The sequence below is a fragment of the Trachemys scripta genome, chromosome 3, assembly GCF_013100865.1.
Source record: "Trachemys scripta elegans isolate TJP31775 chromosome 3, CAS_Tse_1.0, whole genome shotgun sequence".
NCBI lineage: Eukaryota > Metazoa > Chordata > Testudines > Emydidae > Trachemys > Trachemys scripta.
In genome coordinates this window covers 88,549,392-88,576,359 of record NC_048300.1, presented here as the reverse complement: position 1 = coordinate 88,576,359, position 26,968 = coordinate 88,549,392, and the positions used below count along the sequence as shown (strand labels likewise).

The following is a 26,968-nucleotide window of genomic DNA, read 5'->3' as shown; positions in this document are numbered from 1 at the left end:
TACTTGAATAGTAAATATTTTTAAATGTAAATTAATAGTATATTTTAGTGTTCTCATCCCTTTGAAAGGTCTTTTTTTATACACAGTTACCCGTCATTTCTATGTCTTTGTTTGTGTCTATGCTATCATGCTTATTTGAGTCATGCACTTTATCAATGAGTATTGCATATCTGGGATACTCTCCTTTTTTTAGTTTTGGTTTTAAATCTAAATAAGACTAGCTTCCTTTAACTTTTAGGCTAATAACCAGAACTTTATAAGACAGTTTGACCAAATGGCAGCATAACCCTCTAACAGAAAAAACAATACTCCTAAAGAACAGATTCATTGTCTCTTGCTAGCCCTTAATTTTCTTTACATGTTCATAATAGATAAGTTAGAACAGCGAGGGTGGTTTTTTTTTTTTTTTTTTTTTTTTTTTGGGTGTTTTTTTTAAGTAATGTAAGTGCAGTGTCTGGCTTTCAGACACAGTTCCTTCAGTTGTCACTTCATTCTTTTTGAACTTAGATTTGGTTATGTGTTTCTTTATCATATTTATCCATTATTCTTAATAGCTATAACCAGAATGGTTATTTAAAGTAAATCAGATTGAGCACAAGACTTCTGCAATCAATGACAAAGGTCCCAATCTGGCAAATACAAAATTAATGTTCCTCATATGAGAAGTCCCATTGACTTCAGTGAGCCTGCTCACATGCATAAAGCCATGTATATGTATAAACGTTGGTAGGATTGGGGCCTTTATCACTGTACTGCAAGAGGGACAGTTTGTTGAGTAACTGTTTTTGATTCTTTGGATTTCTACCTTTTGAAAATACTGAGCTCAAATCTATAACCCTTCTTCATGTGAAAATCCTTGCTCAAGCAAGTAGTTTCAGTGACTTTAATGAATGAATACTTGCTTGAATGTGTGTTGGAGAATCAGGCCTGTTATTACAGGAAGTCTAATTTTTATTTACTTTTCCGATTTAAAGTTAGTCCACATTTTAAAACAGGATGAAATCTCATCTAGGGTCAAATAGAATATTACCCCTGGAATAATAAATAGGTATAAGTGGATAAGCTTCTATCACTGGCTTTGAGAAGTAGTTACAATTGAATATCAGTGGAATAGAAAACAGACACAGAATAATGGCCCCTGTTATGTAGCTAGTAGTACAAGCCCTGCATTTTCAAAGCAGGCGGCACTTTGGTCCTGTCCTGTGACAGTGTTCTTTTACAATGATGTTATTTCTGTTAATGCAGATTTCACTGTTGTATACTACAACTTATTTAAAAATCCAGCATCGCCACAAACAAAGCCCCCTATTTTAGGGACATTCCAAACTAATTTGTGAATTTAAGTCACACTTCACCGGTATTGTTGCTCCATGCAAACAGCAGCTGCTTGGCAGCACTTCAAGGAGCCAACTTTTTTTGGTCCAGTCATTTCATTGAAAAGACAGAGGAAATTGGTTGTTTTTTGTAATGTAAACTTTGATTTGAGGGCCCAATAACTTCACTTATTAATTGTTAGTGAATAAAACATGTGAGCCTCACATTTATGTCATATCCAGAACTACTAGATAAAATTATAACATTGTAGTTCATAGTAAATCGTTATTACTGTTTATCAGATTAAACTGATGTGAATTCAAATCATTTTAGCTGTTGAGTGATGATGTAATAGAATGGGAGTTGCTGTTAACTATTCCACTGTCCTACTTCTTCTGATTGGCTTTGAGTACCAGACCTATTGTGCAGTTCAGCCAATCAGAAACCAGCTTAGTATCCTGTACTTTCATGAATAAAGATGATTACTCAACAGGTGAAGCTTGACTGGTTTTTTTCCAGTGAATAATTAGCCATCAAAGCAATCTGTGATTAGCACAGATTTCATTTAGTGTAATTAGGCTATCAGGAATAATGAGTTTTTAAAAACATGGCAGGAAATTGTGAACCTGTCAAAGAAGGGATTATGAAAAAGAAATTCAGTCGCTTTATTTCTTTGATTAGATTCCCTGGATTTGCAAAACCTGGAATGGAACAATATCTGTTGGCAAAGCAGCTAGTAAAACCCAAAGAGAAAATTTCCATAATTGTAAGTTGTTTTTTTTCCTTATCCGAATTATTTTTAAGACATGTTGAGGCTAAAAGAGGAACTACTGAGGGAGACTAATACCAATGTGTAAGTAAAAGCTTAGTTTGGTAACCTAATGCCTCGGGTACGGTGGACACTGTTTTTTATGTATATTTTTTTATTTGGAGAGACTGTGCCATTAGGGCCTGATCTTGCCAAATGTTGAGAATCTCCAGTGCCACCCACCTGCCTCAATAGGTGGGAAACTTGATGGGGGCCATTGGTGATTGGGATAGCCGCAGCTAAATGGGGAGAAGAGCACCCACTGGTAGGATGCAGAGGTGGTTCCTTCCCCTCCAGAGTATCTAGCTATTCATTGGCCATCCAAAAGGAGGAAGGGTGCTGATTGGTTCCTTGCCCTCCCCTTCCATTAATTTAAACCTTAGTCTGGGCCATGTGGAGCCTCTTACTCTGTTCCTGCAGCCCATCCCCTGACCTCTTATTGATAGCTTTCAAGATGTGTTTTGAGGATGCTGCGGGTCTGACGGGCCAAAATGATATATGCCTTGGGACTTTTTTGCCTTCCTTGCAACATCGTGGAGGGACAACTAGGTTAATTAGGAATAGGATTTGTTAATTTGTGGCAGTACTTGGTAGGCATGTTAGTTTGCTGCAATTTACACCTAATTCCAGTGCAGTTAAAAGGCTAAATAAAAAGAAGAGTTCCCAGAAGTAAAAGACCTGGGATTTTGCTGATGGGCCTTGTACAGATGGGATAGGGGGAGACATTGTGGGCTGAGGTCCTCCCCCCTCTGAATATCCTCTGTCCCCCTACCGATGTGAGGGGTGGTGGTAAGACTCTGATGAGTGAGCGGAGTGCTGGGGGTAGGCTGAGGAGAATTTACCAGGGTTGTGAGAATGAGTAACAAAGCAGATAGCGCACCTCCCCATGTTAAGTTTAATAAAGTTGCAGCCTGCTGCTTAAAATCCATCCCTGTGTTTGTCCTCATTCATTGCAGTGTCCAGATTAACTCCCTTTGATTTTGATGGGAATTGCAGATGCTCAGCAGCCTTTCTCAGGATCAGGCTCTTAATTCCTTGCTTCTTTGATTGTGATAATTTTTCCAGTGTTCTTGTAATGCTGCTTACAATGTAGTCTGCTTGGCTGTGCAATATGTAAATGGGTCTAACATATAGGTAACATAAAGCCCAGTCTGCAAACCCTCACTTGTGCAACTATTCCCATCAAATACAGTGGGAATACTTACGTAACGGTTTAGACAATCAAAATACCTTCAAATTACTCAGTGGAGAGAGTTGGGCATTTCTGGTGAAAAGTCAAGGGCAACATCTTCCAGTAGTAGCCTTTGTTCATTATCAGCTATTCTAGGTACATTGCTTGCTATAAGAAAAACACCTTATGCTATTCAAAATTTTAAACAATATTTCTAAAAGCCATTTCAGTTACATTATGCACCTCTGATTAGATTGATAAATGAGAGGTAGTGGACTTTGCAAGAGTCTAAGGGCCCCGCTTTAACTAGCCCTGAATGCCTCCTGCAAGCTGCTGTGCTCCCTTAAATATCAGTTTAGTCCCTGGATGCTTAGACCAACACCAGTTTCCATTGCTTTCTTGTCTGTTTACATTTATAAAATTAATATTTTTGTAACTTCTTGCAGATTGGCGATTATGGTCCTATGTGGGTTTATCCTACCTCTACGTTTGACTGTGTGGTGGCAGATCCCAAAAAAGGTTCCAAAATGTATGGCTTGAAGAGCTACATTGAATATCAGCTAACATGTACTGTAAGTGTGTGTGACACAGGACTTCATTCTGTATATAAAGGTGGGAAGGTGGTGGTGCTGCCGGGGGGGCTACGATAGCAAAGAATAGCAGATCTTTTAAGGAAAAGTTACTTTTTCCCAATTGGTAACTGTACTATGTTATGAATAGCTAATGTTTTCATCATTGTTTCCTTTAGGCACTGTATTTAAATAAAAACAAGGAGGAGTCCTTGTGGCACCTTAGAGACTAACAAATTTATTTGGGCATAAGCTTTCGTGGGCAGCCTACAAAAGCTTATGCCCAAATAAATTTGTTAGTCTCTAAGGTGCCACAAGGACTCCTTGTTGTTTTTGCTGATACAGACTAATAGGGCTACCCCTCTGAAACCTGTTTTTAAATAGTAACTATTTTGAGACTTTGGGCTAAAGCTTTACTCAAGCTAGTTGGTCACATTAACCGTTTGTTGGTGACTTTACTTTAATTTTTTAAAGGATCCATCAAAAGTCACAATTTTCTTTTGCCTGTTCCACAGAACACTAATCGATCTGTCAACCACAGATATAAACACTTTGATTGGTTATATGAGCGTCTCCTGGTTAAATTTGGATTTGCCATTCCAATCCCATCTCTTCCCGACAAGCAAGTCACAGGTAAATGATTCCAGCTGTGAACTCAAAGAAAAAATCTCCCCTGATAGTGACAGTCTCCTTATTTCTCAATGGTGTTCAGGGTAATTCTTCTTTTGGGTATGGTGGCTTGATGATAGTCTGACTCATGGCATATGTCAATATCTGTTCAAATCTCAAATTTGATCCTTTTGCCACTGGGCTGGAAAACTAAGCACTACCGAGGGAGTGTGTTCAGTCTTGGTAGTGGAGAAGGTCTCATTATTCTGAAACAACCCCATGGGCAGTTTTGGGAGTGGCTCTAAGAGAACCTCCTCTTCATTTGTTCAGAGAGACCATTATCATGACAAAGGGGCCTTTCAGTTTGAAAGAGAAGAATAATAAAAGTGAAAATTGTGGGGGAGAGAGGAAGGATCCTCAGACCGAGAGTACACTGTTACTTTTCTGATCATAAGTAAAATGTTACATATGGGTCTTTTATAGTTCATTTCACACTTGCTGACAAAGGTCACACGAAAAGTGTTTTCTATCTATATGACCCTCTGCCCAGATTAAAAGAACAGGAGTACTTGTGGCACCTTAGAGACTAACCAATTTATTTGAGCATAAGCTTTCGTGGGCTACAGCCCACTTCATCGGATGCATAGAATGGAACATATAGTAAGGAGATATAGATATACACACACACACACACACACACACACACACACACACACACACACACACACACACACACANCACACACACACACACACACACACACACACACACACACACACACAGAGAGAGAGAGAGAACATGAAAAGGTGGGAGTTGTCCTACCAACTCTGAGGCTAATTAAGAGAGAACTTTTGTAGTGATAATCAAGATAGCCCATTACAGACAGTTTGACAAAAGGTGTGAGAATACTTAACATGGGGAAATAGATTCAATGTGTGTAATGGCTCAGCCATTCCCAGTCTCTATTCAAGCCTAACTTGATGGTGTCTAATTTGCATATTAATTCAAGTTCAGCAGTTTCTCATTGGAGTCTGTTTTTGAAGCTTTTCTGTTGCAAAATTGCCACCTTTAAGTCGGTTACTGAGTGACCAGAGAGGTTGAAGTGTTCTCCTACTGGTTTTTGAATGTTATGATTCCTGATGTCAGATTTGTGTCCATTTATTCTTTTGCATAGAGACTGTCCGGTGTGGCCAATGTACATAGCAGAGGGGCATTGCTGGCACATGATGGCATATATCACACTGGTAGATGTGCAGGTGAACGAGCCCCTGATGGCATGGTTGATGTGATTAGGTCCTATGATGATGTCACTTGAATAGATATGTGGACAGAGTTGGCATTGGGCTTTGTTGCAAGGATTGGTTCCTGGGTTAGTGTTTTTGTTCTGTGGTGTGAGGTTGCTGGTGAGTATTTGCTTCAGGTTGCGGGGCTGTCTGTAAGCGAGGACAGGTCTGTCTCCCAAGATCTGAGAGTGAGGGATCATCTTACAGGATAGGTTGTAGATCCTTGATGATGTGCTGGAGAGGTTTTAGTTGGGGGCTGAAGGTGATGGCTAGTGGCGTTCTGTTATTTTCTTTGTTGGGCTAAACAATAAAGGCTTGACATGAACCCTTTGAAGTCAATGGAAGCCTTGATTTCAATGGCTATTGGATTGGGCCCTCAGTGGTCTCAGCAGCTCAGTCATCACAGTCATGTGTAATCTCAGTATCTGTGCCTTTTTGTAGAATTCTGTGGCACGTTAACCAGGGATGTATTTGTTAACATGTGCGGTGAATTGTGCATTTAGTGGGAAGTGGAGACCTGTACTGGAAGAAAACGTGCAATTTCTGTTCATATTTAGTTAATACTGCTGCTTCCTCTCCCCCCCCCCCTCCTTTCTGGTGAGACTTTTACGCAGCTTTTTTTTTTTCTTTTAAATATAAAGGCAAGTCAAAAAGAAAAACACACACACACACACACACACACACAGGCATGCAGCCAACCATGTGGCTCTCTGTACCACTGAAAATGCAACAGCCTCTCTGTGTGTGAAGAAGAAAGTTGAGCATTGATGCAAATGCTGGGATAAATGCCGAGGAAACTGAAAAGTGAGGAAGTGATTTTGTTTTTGCTTAGCTAGCCTTATGCTTAGAATTCCACCAGTATTTTTATTTAAACACGTGCACGTGAACTAAAAAGAAACCCGAAGACCTGATGATGTGTCTCTAGCTTTCATTGTAATTGTATCATAAAAGACTCAAAAGAGAATCTGGCATCTCAGTTAACCTTTTGTCTTTGGTATTCTGTGAGCGAGGGTGATTTTCTTGATTTGTGCCAAGAAAGGGTATTTATTTCCTTTAGAAATTAGTTTAAATAAAACTTTCTTTTAAAATGGTAAATATCTTTCAGCATGCTCGGGCAGTTTCTTTCAGAGGACGGCTGGACAAAAAAAAAAAGCTATTCTAGACACTAGTCTGCGGAAAGCCTGCTACTATGCCAGCTGACTATTACTTTGTTTAGACGAGAACTGTAACAAGAATCCTGTTTTTGCTGGCTGTTATGGATTATGGATATGATTGGAAAGATTCCAAATAAGTTACCATTCATGTCTCCGTCCACTGACTCAGACACTACTGCAGCTTTAGTACAGCTGGATGACAAAGCAAGTTATAGTTATGGAATATGTTGTCTTTTCCTTCAGTCTTAAATTATTCTATTAATTGACTAGATGCCATTAAGTATGGACATAGTTTCCTATTGTTTTCAATAGTTCTGTACATGTCTACCAGTTAGTATTGCCAGCTCCTCTCCTTGTTTGTACCTCACTGCTTTCGTTTTCTGTGGGGATTTTAAGCTGCTGCCATAGCAACGGTCAGGTTTTTATATACATATATTTTTAAAGTGTACTCCTTCAAGGACTGTTATCTACATTGCTATGTGGATCAGAGCAGTTAATATGCTGTAACAATGCCTTATCCTTTTCAAATGTATACTATTCATTGTGTACTATGTTGGACTCCTCAAACGAATGAGTGTTTTTTCCCCAATTTTAACTATAAAATTATAATTTTTTTTAATGTTAATAAAACAAAGGTAATTATCAATACAGAATGGTGGAAATTACTCTTTATAAATAGCATTTCTTCAGTTACCTACTTTTAAAATGTAATAGAGTTTCAATGATATGTGCTAAATATCTCTGTAGTTACAAAGAGCTGGCACTTCATAAATGCCAAACTTTTCTATTCTTTTAGCTTCATCTTTTCCAGCTTATGTGGGGGAGGCGGGAATCTTGGTATGTTGGTGGATACAATATTTATAAATTTTGAACAAGTGAAAAGGTATTTTGTTGGTGGGTGTTGTCTTTTGTGCCCCTGCCTTCCATGTATGAACTTAACAGATGTTGGACCTTTCAAAAGCATTATAAACATGACATATTACCATGTTTAACAAATAAATGCTACTCCATTTTGTTTTTACACTTTCTTCAGAAATTGATATGTTTGTTATCTTTTGACTGGAGAACTGAATAGATTGCATTAATCAAAGGCCTGCAATTTGAGCATGCCTGTAAATTCTGTGTCTTGGGTCAACTAATTAACTATGTTCTCTGGAAAACATGAAAATGATGTGCCATTATCCTTATTTTTCAAAATCAGACAAAACAAGGGAACTCTTTAAGATGTGTCTTGTCCATTATTTAAAAATAACAATCCTACTCACCAACAGCTGATGTCTATTACTCTACAGTTCTTCTAATTTTCCAAGCTACAGAAATTACATAAAGGTAGCCATTTCACAATCCACCAAATTTAGTTGAAAAGAGCCTGTTTTTATTTTAAAGATACTTGTGGATGCTGCTAAAGCAGAAATGAAGTAGTTATTATTCAGTATATTGCAGGGCGCTTTGAAGAAGAATTTATCAAAATGCGCATGGAGAGGCTGCAGGGTTGGATGACCAGGATGTGTCGTCATCCGGTTGTTTCAGAAAGTGAAGTTTTTCAGCAGTTCCTCAATTTCCGGGATGAGAAGGTAGGAAAAAATTCAGCCTTGTTACAGTCGGAAAAGAGAGATGAAAGAAAGGGATTTGGACTGGTGAGCTCACTTTGCACAGGAGAGTGGTGTTAAATTTTGTAGCCTACAGATAATGAATGTTTTGATTTGTCTGCCCCCCAGTGGGCAATAGACAAGAGCTGTAAATTGCCATCGGTTTGGTAGACTTGGCTCATTGCTTAAAAGAGGAATACGTTTGCCTAATGAAATTTTATTGCCATCTGTTCTAATAGATAGGTATTCTAAGGTAGATTTTTTTTTTCCCCCGAATTAGCGGAATAACAATTTCTAATTCTCCCTCACCCTTCGCTCCTCTCACATGTTGTATCTCCAGTTAGTGACATTTTTGGAAGAGGAAAAATAGAATGAGCGAAACTCTAATAGTAGCAATTCTCTAAACATGGGTGAAAAACCGACAACCCAAGGGAATTTTTGCTTTTTTAAAACAAAATAAACTAATGTGCCTTTCCAAAGATTTCTGTGGCTGTTGGACTTGATCAGATCTGACTCCGCTGAACTCATTTATTGTTGGTTGATTCATCAGTCAGTACAGTCCTAGTGATCTGTACTGTGCTGCAAAATGAATGGTTTCTGGCAGCAGAAGAGCTTAGAGGTATATGGTCCCAGTACTGCATTAAAAAAGGCAGAAAAAGGGGCTGATCCTGATGGTAACAAGATGATTCCACAGGTTTCCCTGATGATAGAATCATAGAAATGTAGGGCTAGAAGGGAGCTTGAGAGGTCTAGTCCAGCCCCCTGCACTGAGGTTGGACCAGATATATCTAGAACATAAGCTTGCTTCTTCAGTTTTCTTGTTCCTCCTAATTTTGTTTCTTTTTCTCTTGAGGGTAGCGCATTTGCTAAGCTCCAGAACTAGTACCAATCTGGTTATATGTTAACTGCTAGGCCTACGTAACTGGCACCCTTTTTTTTTTAAAGAAGAAATTTTTGTTTAAAGTATTAATGAGTAACAAAGGCAAAATGGAGTGCATGTGTAGAGTGTAGGTTTATCCAGAAACTGTTGTTAGCTAAGATAGGGTCATGCAGTTGTCCTTCTAGCTTGTCAGCAGTTTCTGTTGCTAAAAACTGTGTGGCTGGATATTGGCATTCTCATGACTAGTGACCTGAAATAAAGAGAACTAATGCTGCAACATATCTAGGATTAAAAAAATAATAATTCCCACGAAGGATTTTACAGTGGCAGTTATCCTATTTCTGCCTCCAGCTGCTGCATTTATTTAAACAAATATGACCATCTGGGGAAAATGATAGTAAAAAATTTAAGTTGCTCGGTCCTTTAACCAATTGGCTGATGGCAATCCAAAGATATCACATATTACTCTATATATAGTGGAGCATAACTTTTAACATGTACCAATTTAGATACGTGCATAATCATTTTTCTTTTGTAATTTGGTTATAGGAAAAGTAGTTTGTGTTGTATATACTTATGTATTGCACAATGTATAATTCACATTTTCAGCTTAGTCCTATGATACAGAAAATGAAATGCATTTTTTAAAAAAGTTGAACTTCTGTCCCTATAGAAGAATTGGCAAAACTCCCATGAAGTTGCATTCATTGCTTAGGATATATGTTACTCTACTCTGGGTAAACAGTGATGATCACATTGCACAGTATGCATTGTCCCATTTTTCTTATTCCAAGGAATGGAAAACTGGGAAGAGGAAGGCAGAAAAAGATGAGATTGTGGGAGTAATGATCTTTTCTACTATGGAACCTGAAGCTCCTGACTTGGACATGATAGAAATGTAAGATGGCATTCCCTTCTCTTGCACTGATACTACATGTCAGCAGTCATATTACAAAATGTTATCTCCTGGTGGAAAACTACTGAACTATCCATATAACAAAAATTTTAAGCTTGCATGAGTATACATACTGGTGGCATCAAAGGGCTTCTGGCAGCAGGTCATTGAGGTGAAACTGAAAAATGGTAGCTTTCTCATAAAGTTATCTTAAGATTTGGTGGAGACCTCTCCAAATCTGTTAGAACTCTGACACAATAAAAGGATGTTGCACAGAGACCTGCACATGCAGGATTGAAGGCAGATCCTAAAAGGACTTCTTTGCAACTAACTTGAATCAGAGTCGATGAGCATTGGCAGAATATTGGCGCTGAAGCCTGCCAGCACTCCAGTTAAATGGTATATTTTGTTCTCTATTGTGGCAGTTCTGAATCATTCCAAAGCAACTAAATGTATCCAAAAAAATGTAATGTGAGGTAGACAGTCCTGTCAAGCAAGACAAACAATCCTGTGAATAAAATGGAAAAGATAATGTTTAATTCATTTAGCAAAGCATTCTGATGTGAGGGACCAGCAGAAATCTATTACAAATGAGGGAAGAGTGACTTAAATTATCAAACTTTTTAAAAATAGGATCTTTTTAAAAAGTTATATAAAAAATTGGGCAAATTTTATATAAGTGTAAAGGAATGTGTGTACACACACACACACACACACACACACACACACACACACACACTTCTCTTAGCTAACCTTAGGGTGATAAATTGGATCTCATTTGCAGTTCCTGTCGTAATTCCCATAATCTTGTTTTAGAAAGAAAAATGAGAGATTTGCTCACGCCCCCCGCTCCCCAATCTACTGTAGTACATGGGTGTTCACTTGGATTTCTATAATGTCTGTGAAGACATTAACTGTTTGTGGATGAGCTGATGTGACTGAATGAAAAATGTTTAGAATAGCAATATCATATTGTACTTAGACTTAGAAATATATGAGGCCTATGCTGAGCATTTTATCAGTAAAGCAACATCATTGTGGTACATGGAGTAATATCTATCTATGTTCAAGGAAACAGTCCTGCCCTAGCAGGGAAATGGACTTCTAGGTCTCTTCCATTTCAAAATCAGTTGTTCATCCTCAACCTTAATTATGTGCTTAAATACTATGGTATCAATGTGGTACAAAAACCTTTGATACTAAATAGATTTTGTATGTGAGTGAGAGAATGATGTGATAAGAGAGCTCCAGGAGAATTACTATCAAGAGGCATAACATTTCTCATTAGTCAGGAAAGAGAAATGATGAGGCTGTAAGGTGTTAGGGCCTCTAAGTTAGGAAGCTTATTATTTGTTTTTGTTTCAAGGGCAAGTCTCAATCTACGTACATGCCATTCATAATATATCTTTTAATAACAGGAATAAAAAATAGTAGGTTTGTATGCCTTAATTCATAATATTTCTGTGAATTATCTCCTTTAGTAGAAGAAAGCAGGTGGTTATAGGGTAATTTCAAAAATACTTAACAAAAAAAATATTTATTCTGGGGCTTACCACTCTGATTTTTCATTAGCCATTCTTTTCTCAACCACTCTACCCTATTAATCTCTCGCAACAGACACACTGTAGTAGAAAATCTGCCAGTCAATAAGGCATCTATTTTAAACTAATTCAATCTAAAGTACTCTTAAACCAACTTAATTCCCCACATAAGGGGGTTGCACTTATAACTTACTTACTTAACTCATTTGTAAGTTAAATCAGTACAGCTTTTGTGTTTTAGACAAGATCTAAGTCTTCTGTCCATTTATTTCCTGGAAGGTAGTCCAATCTCACACTAAATGGCATATGGGTTAAATCTCACTTTATATTTATCATAATTTCAGCATTTTTTTCAGTAGAGTCCACAGGTGTGTAAAATATAACTCTTGCTCTATTGGTTTGTCCTGTCCAAGGTGAATGTGCTGACATTTCATTTCTACATATTTTATTTTCACTATTATATTGTAAGTCAGTCTTCCCATTAAGTGGTCAAATCATTTAGATCACCTTTCACTGAGGATCCTAAAAACATGTGGCCTAATTCTTGAAACAATTACTTCTATGCCTATTCTCATTCTATCATCTAGTCCTATTATAATTAATTGGGTGGCACATAAATAGGGTAACTTTTTTTTGGAATGCAGGCCTTATTTTTTGTTATCGCATTCTTCAGTGTTTGGGACTTTGCATAAAAATAGGATCTTTGGCTTTTTAAAGTTGCGCTATTTTGTTGTTTTTCCTGCTTAAAGTCACAAACTTTCCCAATTACAAGTTATGATATTGCAAACAAAGAATTGACATTTCATGAAGAATGATCAGGTACTGCTTTCAGGGAGAAATGTCTAGTAACCTAAGCACAAAGCTGAGATCTAGAAACCTTTGAGGTCTAGTCTCAGCTCTTCCAATGACCCAGTCTGTGATTTTTGGCCAAGTCACTTAATCTCTTGCTCTCTGTAAAATAGAGATGATAATACCTACATCTTAGTGGTCTCATGGGCACTAGATAAAATATGGTATAGTTGGGGAAAATGTTAATGAAAATGTTAGGACATTTATAGAGCTACTCTGTTAATTGCTCAGTGCATTCCTGTGTGTACAGTGCTATATACGTTTTGATATTGTAATACAGATACTCTTAGTAAAGTGAAAGAGAAATACATAAATTGAATTCCAGGCAGATTGTTTTTGAGCACAAAATATTAGCATTTCTTCCATGAGACATCAGCAGCTCTTTATTCTAAATCGATTAGCCATCTTCAGGTTGAGACTATATTTGTATTCTCCCTGAAGAGGTAGTCTAGTTTTTAAATTCATTTTCATATCAGATTCACCCTTTGTAGACTGGTCTCTGTGAGTATAGGATATAGCTGCTGTTTTTGTGTGTACCATCATTTTAAGAAATCAGACTTCTGTTGTCTTTTTTTAATATTTATTTCTTCACATTTAAATTTTTTAAAAATGTATAGCTAGTGTGCTAGGGGTGCATTTTCTTCACAAAATTTAAAATACACGACAGCAATGATATATATCCTTTATATGTGAGACTGCCATAGAGGATGTTTTGGATTAGCTATGTAAACCTTTCCTTATCCATAAGGATCCAGGGCAAGAATGATAATCCAGTTGCAGACTTCTTTTAAAGGATGGGAAGTATAATGAACAGTATGAATCAGGCAAAGGACCTGGAGTGAAATTCTGGCCCCACTGAAGTCAGTGGGAAAATTGCCATTGACTTTGTGGGTCCAGGATTTCACCCCAGGCTTTTACTAGTTCTGTGAAATGCTTAACACGCTCTTGGGCGTTGTAAAAGTTATTATTAATAATAGTCATGTACTTGTTCAAAAGTCCATTGCATCAGTTTAAATGCCAACTGTAGCAAATTGCAACAACTCTGTATCTGTCTATAATGGGATTGTTCTTATTCCACAGAGAACAGAAATGTGATGCAGTAGGCAGATTCACCAAATCCATGGATGATGGAGTCAAAGAGTTATTGACAGTGGGACAAGAACACTGGAAGCGTTGTACTGGACGTAAGTGTCACTTGGAAAATTTATAAGTTTAAGTCCTCTTTGCCTTGCTCTTTTATTGTTACACCTCTACCTCGATATAACGTGACCCGATATAACGCGGTAAAGCAGTGCTCTGGGTGAGAGGGGCTGCACACTCCGGTGGATCAAAGCAAGTTCAATTTACCATGGTTTCACCTATAACGCGGTAAGATTTTTTGGCTCCTGAGGACAGCGTTATATCGAGGTAGCGGTGTATTTAGATTTATTTTGTATTTATTATTTAAATTTGAAACATATTTAAATCTACTGAATTCGAGGATATCCTATGTTATGATGAAACCATACACTGAAAATTACTAGTAAGGCATACAATGCTAAAAAAGATTAGACTTTTTTTTTCCTTTTCCCCTCCTTCCCTCCTCGCCAGTGTTACTACACCTTAACTAAATTTCTTGAGTTTATAACACTTGGTCTGGGGATAATTGCAACATCTCTGTATTGTATTTAAATTATTAATATATACTCTCAACCATAACTACATCTTAACATAGTTTTTATCTAGACATAATCATTATTTTAAAGCTCCAAAATGCTTATTACTATAATTAATCTTATACCCAAAAGACAACTACTCTGCATTCCTTGTTTACAAAAAAAATATGGGGCAGGGACCTAATACAGTGGAGTCCTGGTCTATTGTTACTGCAATATAGAACAATATAATAATAAACTAAGAATAAGTGGCCAGCTGAGAAAATGTGTTAATATTTATGAACAGTAATTATTACAACAGTAGTGGAATATAATTAATATTTTATTGCAGTGAAATTCCAGGTAACCAGATGTCCATTATATCCCCAACAGTTGTATTGAAGAAGGAACTGAATATCTACAGAATTCAGGAACTGCATAAACTAAAACACACAAACCACTGCTTCTTTTTTTTCTCCTCCTCCAGTATCTAGGATGGAGGAGACAAGGCATGGGATGGAAGTTCCTGGTTCTGTCTCCATGCTCTGTTCTTTTATTGTCTTAGCAGTCCCCATCTTCTCTTTTTGCTTGAGTGCAGTGCAGATCTATCCTTGCAGGGTTGGAGTACCACAGGAGTTGGAATTTCAGGGATCCCTAGTTACCTGAACCCATCTTACCCAAAAGTTATTGAGTATCCCTTTAGTCCTTTTTTATATATTCGCTTTCATAATATATTTAAAATGACACATGGTGGTAGAAGGAAATATTGGAAATACAAATTTTCTCTGTTGGAGTGGCCACTGTGTCATAAATTCAGACTGACATTGCTGGGGATTGCATAGGTATCAAAACTGAATGGCAATACCCTGGCAGGCTGGAGAAAATTGAGGATGGAGTGTTGGGTTAAAGGGGCACGCAGAGGGATAGTACTGTGAATGGTACAATGCATAGGAAATGCCAGTCACAAGAAATAAAAATTAAAATGTGATGTATTAAATAATTCTTAGCAAGAATTATACTAAATCAGGTATTCTAAGGGTATGTCTGCACTACCTGCTGGATCGGTGGGCAGCGATTGATCCAGCGGGGGTCGATGTATCGCATCTAGTCTAGACACGATAAATTGATCCCCGAGTGCTCTCCCGTCGACTCCTGTACTCCACCGCCATGAGAGGCACAGGCAGAGTTGGCGGGGGAGTAGCAGCAGGCAACTCACTGCGGTGAAGACACCACGGTAAGTTGATCTAAGTACGTCGACTTCAGCTACGTTATTCACGTAGCTGAAGTTGCATAACTTAGATTGATTCCCTTCTCTTCCCCCCCCCTCCCCCCAGTGTAGACCAGGCCTAAAGATACTAATAGAGAGACCCACTGTATGGTGTCAAAAGCCATTTATGTTGGTCTGAATACTAAAATGTCAGAGCAATTGAAAACTACTTAGTCCCTCTTTTATCCACACAATACACTTCCCCAAATACAGATAATTAAAAACAAAAATGAAAAAGCAAACCTATCTCAACTTCTGTCTCTTTTTGTATAATGGACAGTTCATACAAGCAAAATACTATTTCCATTTCAGAGATTACTTCAGGCCTATGGGTCTGTAGTATATGAATTATGAATACTGTTTATAATTTAAAAGTTCAGCCATAAACCACAGCTATTCTAACCTCATTGTGGAGAAATAATTTGTGCATGCATGTCTGTGTATACCTAATAGAACACCAAATTGTATAATACAGATACAAGCGCATTTTGTTAGCCTTATAATTGTATATAATGTTGTTAGTTCCTACTGTAAGTATTAAATTTTGAAATTTTGATGTCTGTCTTTTTAAGAAGGTTTTTTTTTTAAAAGAATGTTATGATGACCTATAACATTGCAGCTAATGCAATTTCTTCGTATAAAAGGTTGTCTTCATGTTACTAACTCCAGGTCAAGGATATATCACTGAAACAAATTTATTTTTAAAAGGAAGCTATGGCTCACTTAAGGGGGGGGGGGGGAAATCTCACTGTACTTCTGGGATGAATTTGTATAGGTTACATGAATATGAATTTGGAATAAGGTGACGCCCTCCCCAGTTTTGGGGTTCATTTAAACACAATATTTCGGTTTCTTCACAGAGGAAATGAAGGAATACTTGTAAGCCTCCATGATGGGGGACATTTTACCTGAATCAAGCTTTTTAAACACATTTGTTGCTTTAGATAAGCAAGTATGGACACACATGGTGACCTTTTCAGTTCTTTCCTCAAGGTCAGAGGTGAAAGTAAGCCGGTACGGTACGGCATACCGGCAAAAGCCAGTATGCTATGCCTTGCTGGACTGGCTTCCCCGGGCTGGCAATTTAAAGGGCCTGGGGCTCCCTGCAGCGGCTGGAGCCCTGGGCCCTTTAAATTGCCTCCCGAGCCCTGGGGTAGCGGCAGCAGGGCTCCGGTGGCAATTTAAAAGTCTCAGAGGTCCGCTGCGGTAGCGGCGGCCGTAGCCCTGGGCCTATAAATCGCCCCGGGGCTCCCAGCCACTCTGCAGCTGGTAGCTCCAGGGGTGATTTAAAGGCCCGGGGCTCCCAGCCGCAGCCAGAGCCCCTGGGCCTTTAAATCTTGATTTAAAGAGCCCGGGTATTTAAAGGCCCTGCCTCTTCCAATTGAGGCCATGCCCCCTGCTCAGGACTCCGGCGTACCGGTAAGTCCTTTAAGTTACTTTCACCCCTGCTCAAGGCGCAATGGGCAAAGTTTCTTAGAAAAACATACATCCCTCTACTGTAGTGGGGTGTGTGGGGGGGGAAATAGGAGTTTTTTTGTTGGGGGTGTGTGTGTGTGTGTGTGTGTGTGTGTGTGTGTGTATATATCTATCTATCTGTATATGATATTGAGAGAGATCTAGATATACACACGCGCAATATGTCATGTTCATTATATACATAGAGACACATACCTAGATTGTATATACAGAGACAGATCCTTATTTGGCGTGTGATTTTTAAAATATGTACTTATACACAGTTATATTTTAAAATAAGTGATAGTCCAGTTTGAAGGTTTTTATCTGCATTAGTTTGGAATGGTCATTTTATTCAAGTATGGATATGCAATACTACCTTTTGTGCAGATACTATTGCATCTCTTTAAGCTAACTATAGAAGGACTAAATAAAGACAGTATTTTATCTTTTTATTGAAAGTGGTTGCCGTTACAAAAATAGTCATAAAACGTAATACATACATATGGCTTATGGTGGACTTCTAGAACATTTTTCCCAAAAATAAATGTTGGTTAATATTGAATAGCTGTTTGGTACCAGAAATGCTGTATAATGCAGTGAAAGTGTAAAACAGTATTTACGTTTTTACTTTTTTTTTTCTTCAGCATTACCCAAGGAATATCAGAAGATAGGAAAAGCCTTACAGAGTCTGGCACTGGTTTTCAGCACCAGTGGTTACAAAGGTATTTTATATATTCATTTGTACTGTTCTTTCATTTTAAGAAATATTATGTCTAAAGGGTTCTATTATACAACATTTTGACAGTAAAATGTTGTATATTATTTGGGGACTTTTTAATTTTTAAATCTCAATATAAGTAACATTTTCCTTATCTATTTGTATTGACTGAGTACCCACATCGAGAGTTTCAAAAGGCATGGCATGTTTATATAAGGAATGCAAATGAGAATTCAAATCAGAACATATCTTACAATAATTTTTGTTTAACTTGAGGTATTTACAGTAGCAGATCTAATACTAATTTGTAACATTGTCATTGACCTAACTGACAATCTACTGTAGCATGTCTTTTATGACCAACACTTGTGTTACATTACAGAAGAAATGGGTGCATGTAAAAACATCTGCTATCACAATTATAGGGTGACATTTTAAAACCATTTTTTTGTAATTAACTGGATTATGTTTACCTGGTTTGGAGACACTACTTTTTTTTTTTTTCTCTATTTTCTAAAGAGCCTTATCTACACAATTAATAAATGGAGACCCTCATGTTGAGTTGTAGTGAGGAGGAGGGAAAGAGGCATAAGATGAAAAATAATCAGTGGGCACTTCTTTTCGTGGGACTATTTTATGCATTATCTTATTTTGGGCCAAACTTGAATTCCACTTTGGCACATTTCTACTAGGCTGGTGATCACATTTTGAAATTTCCGGTTTGCTTGTTCATTATGCATACATAACTTGCTGTTTAGAAGCATCAGAAATCAAATCTGTATTTCATAATACACATTTATTAGCACATTGCTTCTCCTCCCCATTTCTTTCCACAGGACTGGAACAGAATTGGTGGCTACATCAAATACAGTCACTCGAATTCTGCTAGTGTTTTCTGAAGCAATGTGCAGAAAAGATTCTTCAACATGGTGAAGGACCTCATTGGGTCACTCTCCCACGTGCCCTCTCCTCTCCCCCCCTCCCCAAATTCTAAAACCAAAATTGGAATCTCTCAGATTTCATCCCAAAATGAACCTAAAGATTTTGTTGTTTTTAACCTAGAATGTTCTCACTGAGTTTTAAAACAATTACTTTTCTTTCAGATCACGTTATTAACTGGCATTTTACAAGTATCCGGGGGTAGCCGTGTTGGTCTGTATTCACAAAAACAAGGAGTCTGGTGGCCCAAATAAATCTGTTAGACTTTAAGGTGCCACCGGACTCCTTGTGGCATTTTACAGATGTTCTGAATTTTTTTTTAGACATTTGATTTAGTAACCTATTCCAACTGGGATTTTCTACTTGGTTACTACTAATTGGTTCCTTGCTTTGTATCCTTCTATAAACTCTGCCTGTTAACTCTGGTTCCATTTTAATCTGTGATTTGAAATTAGGTTCTTTGCTGTGGGTGTATGTTCTGTATTTTTATGTTCTTGTGTATTTGTCTTGTGTACTATACTTGAAGTAGATCTTAAATATGTAAAGTGTCCTGCGTACAAATCCTGACTGGAGCCAAACAAAACCTGTAGCATGAATCTTTGGGAAGAGACTGAAACTTTACTTTGGTAATTACAACACACATTCTTTTACCAGGGTAAAGGGAAAACAAAGCATGTGGCTTTAAAAGCTGGGATGCAAACGTGCAGATCAGCCTTACGAAGGAACTTGGTAGTTTTGATTTCCAGCATCTTTGAATGGTATGGAAAATAGAGACCATGGTAATTGGGAAGTAGGCAGAGATATTTCCCCTTGCTACTCCCTTAGACATACCTGGTTGCACCCTAGTGTCTTGCTAAAAGAAATTGCTTCCTTCCAGTTGATTATCCTCTGTCCTGATCCCATATATTTTACTTTTTTAATACACCTCGAAGAACAGTCTGTTTTCCTTTGCTTCAAAATTCACTTCTCAAAAAAAAAAAAAAAAAAGACAGAACAAGTGGGGTGCACAAATTACTTTAAATCTCTTCATCACTACAAGTCATTCAGCTCTGTCTGCTGTTGGTGTGCAATCTCATGTGATGTCTGGTTTGGATGCTGCTGTTCTGTGATTGACTCGTTTCACCTCACAGGCTTGTGGAGTCCACCAGTTCATCCAGGGTCCTCTGTCAGGTTTATCCTCAGAGCTCTCCCCTTGCAGCCTCTTACCATTTACAGAGATGCCAGCAAATTGCTTGGTTGCATTCCCCCCCCCCCCCCAACTGTCTGGCAGTTAACTCTTGTCAAACTTGGTCCCTTTTTTTTTTTTTTAACTCAACCACATACTGGATCCTTTATCAGATAAGTGGACTCTTTTCCCTCCATGGTGCAGGGGCATCATTCCTGCTCTCTTTGATCATCAGCACAGATCCAAAAGAGGCAGAAAGACTGACAGCTTCTTGTTTCATGGTTCTCCTGATCAAATATATTTGTGCGTGTCTGCCAGCTCTCTGACACATCTGCCTTGAGTGTTTCTGACCAGACCAACCTGGTCTTTAGCCATAGCTATGTAATCCACCCTAAATCCCAGTGACTGTTAATTTTCAAATTGAGCCTGGTGCAAATTCTAAGATGATTCTTCCCTAATGGACTATCGGCATGCTAGGCAATGTAAAATGTCCACAGATTAGTACAAGAGAGACACAAGAATGTCCCATAACATGCTGCTCTTGCCAAGCTGGTATAGAGAACTTTGGCTCTGAAGCCCAGCTGAGATCAGTCGGCTGATGTAACCACCTGCTTATGAAGCCAGTGTACCATTGAGTACCCACAAATCCAGACAGTTACATTAATTCTGATTTCCCCTAAAAATGAGAAACAGGTTTTAACATATGCTCCCTACTTGCTCTGCTGACTCCTCCATAGCGTGGACATAGGCTCTCTAACATCTTATCTTCAATAGCCTGAAACATCCAAAAATCGATGCCCACGGAGGCTGTGCCAATCCTAAAAGGAGTATGTGCTAAATTTACTGTATTGAGCCCCAGATAAGAATCCCTTTCTGATCATACAGCAAACTGATAGCTTGTCAGTTAACTAGGACCCCCAAATACACACACAAAGCTTGACTCATGCATATGCGGAGGCAAGCAGACCCTCCAAGTTTTTACTGGATACACCCATTCATCCAGGCAGCATTCCTTTAACACTGTCATGGTCCTGTGTGCTGCCTGATCTATTTTGGGAATCTGCTATAGGAGCACAGATTGCTGTCTGAGCCGTACATCAGCCAGTTCCAGAGTACTCCTCTAGCACAGGGACCACACTACAGTACTTGTGGCATTCTTTAGTGTGAGGGAAAGGAGCTTTAAATAAAACTGCTTTCTTTCTACAATGGCAAAGTCTAGGCAAGGCCCTGACTAAACCAAATCTAAGTGGCTATGGGGGTGCCTGACCTGCACGCTGGGTCATAGATTCTAGGACTGGAAGGGACCTCGAGAGGTCATAGAGTCTAGTCCCCTGCCCGCATGGCAGGACCAAATACTGTCTAGACCATCCCTGATAGATATTTATCTAACCTACTCTTAAATATCTCCAGAGATGGAGATTCCACAACCTCCCTAGGCAATTTATTCCAGTGTTTAACCACCCTGACAGTTAGGAACTTTTTCCTAATGTCCAACCTAGACCTCCCTTGCTGCAGTTTAAACCCATTGCTTCTGGTTCTATCCTTAGAGGCTAAGGTGAACAAGTTTTCTCCCTCCTCCTTATGACACCCTTTTAAATACCTGAAAACTGCTATCCTGTCCCCACTCAGTCTTCTCTTTTCCAAACTAAACAAACCCAATTCTTTCAGCCTTCCTTCATAGGTCATGTTCTCAAGACCTTTAATCATTCTTGTTGCTCTTCTCTGGACCCTTTCCAATTTCTCCACATCTTTCTTGAAATGCGGTGCCCAGAACTGGACACAATACTCCAGCTGAGGCCTAACCAGAGCAGAGTAGAGCGGAAGAATGACTTCTCGTGTCTTGCTCACAACACACCTGTTAATACATCCCAGAATCATGTTTGCTTTTTTTGCAACAGCATCACACTGTTGACTCATATTTAGCTTGTGGTCCACTATAACCCCTAGATCCCTTTCTGCCGTACTCCTTCCTAGACAGTCTCTTCCCATTCTGTATGTGTGAAACTGATTTTTTCTTCCTAAGTGGAGCACTTTGCATTTGTCTTTGTTAAACTTCATCCTGTTTAACTCAGACCATTTCTCCAATTTGGCCAGATCATTATGACCCTGTCCTCCAAAGCAGTTGCAATCCCTCCCAGTTTGGTATCATCCACAAACTTAATAAGCGTACTTTCTATGCCAATATCTAAGTCGTTAATGAAGATATTGAACAGCGCCGGTCCCAAACCAGACCCCTGCGGTACCCCACTCGTTACGCCTTTCCAGCAGGATTGGGAACCATTAATAACAAGTCTCTGAGTATGGTTATCCAGCCAGTTATGCACCCACCTTATAGTAGCCCCATCTAAATTGTATTTGCCTAGTTTATCGATAAGAATATCATGCGAGACCATATCAAATGCCTTACTAAAGTCTAGGTATACCACATCCACCGCTTCACCCTTATCCACAAGGCTCGTTATCCTATCAAAGAAAGCTATCAGATTGGTTTGACATGATTTGTTCTTCACAAATCCATGCTGGCTATTCCCTATCACCTTACCACCTTCCAGGTGTTTGCAGATGATTTCCTTAATTACTTGCTCCATTTTCTTCCCTGGCACAGAAGTTAAACTAACTGGTCTGTAGTTTCCTGGGTTGTTTTTATTTCCCTTTTTATAGATGGGCACTATATTTGCCCTTTTCCAGTCTTCTGGAATCTCTCCCGTCTCCCATGACTTTCCAAAGATAATAGCTAGAGGCTCAGATACCTCCTCTATTAGCTCCTTGAGTATTCTAGGATGCATTCCATCAGGCCCTGGTGACTTGCAGGCATCTAACTTTTCTAAGTGATTTTTAACTTGTTCTTTTTTTATTTTATCTGCTAAACCTACCCCCTTCCCATTAGCATTCACTATGTTAGGCATTCCTTCAGACTTCTCGGTGAAGACCGAAACAAAGAAGTCATTAAGCATCTCTGCCATTTCCAAGTTTCCTGTTACTGTTTCTCCCTCTTCACTAAGCAGTGGGCCTACCCTGTCTTTGGTCTTCCTCTTGCTTCTAATGTATTGATAAAAAGTCTTCTTGTTTCCCTTTATTCCCGTAGCTAGTTTGAGCTCATTTTGTGCCTTTGCCTTTCTAATCTTGCCCCTGCATTCTTGTGTTGTTTGCCTATATTCATCCTTTGTAATCTGTCCTAGTTTCCATTTTTTTATATGACTCCTTTTTATTTTTTAGATCATGCAAGATCTCGTGGTTAAGCCAAGGTGGTCTTTTGCCACATTTTCTATCTTTCCTAACCAGCGGAATAGCTTGCTTTTGGGCCCTTAATAGTGTCCCTTTGAAAAACTGCCAACTCTCCTCAGTTGTTTTTCCCCTCAGTCTTGATTCCCATGGGACCTTACCTATCAGCTCTCTGAGCTTCCCAAAATCTGCCTTCCTGAAATCCATTGTCTCTATTTTGCTGTTCTCCCTTCTACCCTTCCTTAGAATTGCAAACTCTGTGATTTCATGATCACTTTCACGAGTTTCCCTAATAAAACTCCCCACATTATTCTGCAAATCCTGTCAGCTAGCAACAGACTGGCCCCATGGTGGATGCTGCCAACCTGTGGTGCGCTAGTCACACCACATATCTCCCCACCAGGAGCTTTTGGCAATGGGCCAATCGTGGGCGGATGCCTTTCCTAACTCTGAACTCAGTGAAACCTGCCTTTGAAAACCTAGAATGTCTTTGAGCCAATGGAGTTCTCTGCCAGTGTTTAAGGCCATCAGGAGCTATGGTTCCACAAGAACAGGGTGTTGGTAACCAGTTTTGACTGGCAAACAGCATTAGTTACCAGAATCTGTCCTTCTGAAATTGAGAGCATTGGCAAAACCAGTATCGATACCAAGAATTTGTCTTGTGGTGAAAAGATATTTAATAACAGTGCAACACACTGACCCATAACCTCTGCTTTAGCTGCACAGACTCTACTAACTGGCAGATAATGATGTGTACGCCCATTTCAAGCCACTCCGTAGGCCACTTTTGAATACATCAATCCTCTTGATAATGTAAAACCTCTGAGTTAACACCAATTGTGTCTATGTATCTCCAGTTGGCTTGCTAATATGATACTATATTGAACTCCTTCAGGAATTCCCTCCCCATTTCTCCTGCCCCACCCATCCTCTTGTATCTTGTTTGTTACAGTGACAAACAAGGGATGCTTAACACCTGAGGGGGCAGCTACTAGGTTTTCACAGAATGCCCTGTTGGGCATTATCACCTTGCAGTCAAGTTTGGATGCCTTATGATCATTTGCAGCTGTTTTTAGCCAGTCTGCTGCTTTTTAGAGCTTTTAGTTCCTTGACTCAATAACCATAAGCCCTCTAATTATCTCCAGGGAAGTGTGAAACACCTGCTGCTGTGTCTAATTCTATGCTAAGTATGTCAGTTGCTGCATGTGGATCCTTTTGTCTCTTTCCTTTATGGTTAAAGGGAACCCCAAACATCCTGCCATCTGCTGAAAGGTTCCTGCAGCTGGACACACTCACCTGGCTCATATCCCTTCTAGTGAACAGGAAGCTGTCCAAATTGTAATCAGTCAGGGGTAAACACATTGCACAAATAACAGCCCATTCCAGTATTATACAAAACAGTTCAAAAGCTGGGTGTGATATGGACAGCTCATGGGCAGGGCCTAATCTGAGTAATAACAACCCTTAAACTGAAAATCTCACAGACTAAAGTCTTAGCTCTAGCCTCAGGCAGAATCACCCCTAATTCACCCTTCGCCAGTTGAGCACCCCAGTCACATTTATTTTAACCTTGTACACAAAAGCATTTAATGAGGAGCAGCAGACCAAAAACAATAGAAGGTTCACCAAGAAGCCTTGAGTGAATAAAACAGTATTCCCGTGAGGCCCCACTTGTAAAGGGAACAACCAAAGATTTGGCATTGGAACTCCTCATACTTTCCCATCAACTTCAGCTACAAATTCCTGTTAGTGTTTGGCCCTAACCACATGGTCCAGCCCCCAATTTGGCTTCAATTTCTTGGCCCAAATGTGAACTCTCACCCAGAATGAGGGATTAAAAACCTGCCCATTGACATCTGACCTGTCTGCCCTATTGGAATAAACCAGTGTATCTAATTTAATGAAGATGGGGATTTTTGTAACATTGCCATATCTACCTCCTGGTCCTGCCTTGGACTTGAGGATCACCCTGTTTTCCCCTGAACTGAGCTTTTCCTCTATCACTGAGTGCCATGCTGGTCTCCAGACTTGCCACACATTTGCTTAATTTTGCACAAGGAATAAAAGCACTTCCTTCTCCCTTGCATTTGTGCTTTCCTGTCATTGAAAGGATCATGTGAACTAGCTTGGTTGGGGTTGAGGCAAGACCTCAGTACCTCTACGCGTGGTAGCCTGTGGAACCCCTTTTGACACCACCTGTACCTTGCCATCTTCCACACCCTGATTCCCTCTAAAGAGGTGGGTTGGGATGCCCTATCACCACCCTATAGCTATGCTCCGCTCTACTCACCCCAGCTCCAATCCATGATGGTTTTTTTGGTGCATTATGGACAAGATAGAGGAAAGTGAGGGGCAGTCCCTGATAACCTTGCCCACCCAAACACCCTCTCTTGCTAAGATGGGAAGGGGGGCAATGTTAAGTGTTCTGAAAAGCCAGTCTACTTGTGATCCTCCCCCATCTTCTCCCCCATTAGAAGCACCACCCAGAACATCCTAACTTCCTTTTCTAATTCAACCAATGCTCCATTTTGTCTCAAATATAGCCGAGGAGAAAGGTGCCTAAACAGCAACTTGTCTTAATGTTCAGAAGGCTTCTCCCCTGTGCAGTTGTGGAATTGTGAAACTAGGAAATTGTGCTCCTTGAAACCTTTCCCTGTAGTTCAAGCCTCTGAAGGGATCGCCTCTGAATTACATATCTTGAAAGTCTTTTATTGTGAAGATATTTACCTTCAAAATTGTTATTTCAAAACTCCAGGCAGGCAGACAATGGCATGACTAAACATTTTTTAAAAGATGGAGAAAGAGAGAAACATTTCTCAGACACCATTCTTATCAAAGTCCAGAAATTCAGATATTACTCAAGTTCTGCAGCTCATAGCAGTGCACATCTGGGAGCTCTCCGGTTTCTGAAATCAGGCTAATGAAACAATCTGCAAATTGGGTCTAATTGCCACTCTGTCTTCCTTTATTTCCTCTCCTCCTTTAGGACATACCCTGACTTTAGTATCTCTCCCTCTCCTTAACACTGATCAGTTCACACTGAGAAAAAGCAGCTGCTAAATTTCAAAGTGGTTCTTTTAGTAAATTTTTTTTATTCTGGTGCATTTCTTCAGTTGGCAAATATTAAGCTCTTGCTATTAATAATAGATTCTGTCCTTAGTAAATAAGATCTTCAGAAAATGGAGAAATACCCATATTCAATGTATTTATATCCATAATAATAATGTCAAAACAATTGTCAGGCCAAAAAAAAGTAGACCGTTGGGATTCCTTTTAATGAGAAGGGGATAGTGTGCAGTTGTTGTTGTTCTAATGCTTACTTGTAGCCTACCAGATAGGTAGCTCATTTTCATAACTCTCTGTTGGCCAAGAAGACTTGAACAAGCTAATGCCAGGATGGAAAATCATTACAATCCTTCTTCGGGAAGACTCAAAAATGCCTTAAGAAGCAAGAATGTCATGGTTATTACACTTTGTTCTGTGTAGTGCTATGAGTGTTACCAACTCGTACAGTATTTGGTATTTTTCTTAAAGCCCCAGTTTCTGGAGGCATGCAATCATGAGAATCTCAATCTTGATTTTAAAAACAAATCTCTAGTCCTCATGGTTGAAGAGCAAAGGTTGAAAATGTTACCGAAGTGTATCCTGAAGGCTCAGAAACCAGATGGCAAAGAAGAAATAACCCAAAATGTATTTTTTGAAATCTCATGATTTTTTTGAATGCTTGGGATTAGCAATACTGCTAGTTGGACCATCAAAGAGAATTCATTATTCATTAACTACGAGAGACCAACGTCTTTTAAAAAACAAAAACAAAAAAAACCCTCTACAATTAATTTCCTGATTTTAATAAAATGTGTCTTCACTGGTTCTTCCCCTGCTTTAGTAGGCTTATCTTACCTT

The 26,968-nt window shown here is 39.1% G+C and overlaps 1 protein-coding gene across 6 annotated transcripts in view; it reads left to right on the top strand.

Annotated features, from left to right (window-relative positions):
• Window positions 1–26,968, top strand: part of LOC117874810 (probable palmitoyltransferase ZDHHC14) — a 343,602-nt gene that overhangs the window by 299,515 nt on the left and 17,119 nt on the right. For all 6 annotated transcript variants that reach the window (XM_034765318.1, XM_034765321.1, XM_034765317.1 and 3 more), the window contains 7 exons: window positions 1,996–2,080; window positions 3,740–3,865; window positions 4,378–4,495; window positions 8,352–8,482; window positions 10,172–10,275; window positions 13,743–13,846; window positions 17,666–17,743. In XM_034765318.1, the coding sequence (XP_034621209.1) occupies window positions 1,996–2,080; window positions 3,740–3,865; window positions 4,378–4,495; window positions 8,352–8,482; window positions 10,172–10,275; window positions 13,743–13,846; window positions 17,666–17,743 (746 nt within the window). The remainder of the gene's footprint in view (window positions 1–1,995; window positions 2,081–3,739; window positions 3,866–4,377; window positions 4,496–8,351; window positions 8,483–10,171; window positions 10,276–13,742; window positions 13,847–17,665; window positions 17,744–26,968) is intronic.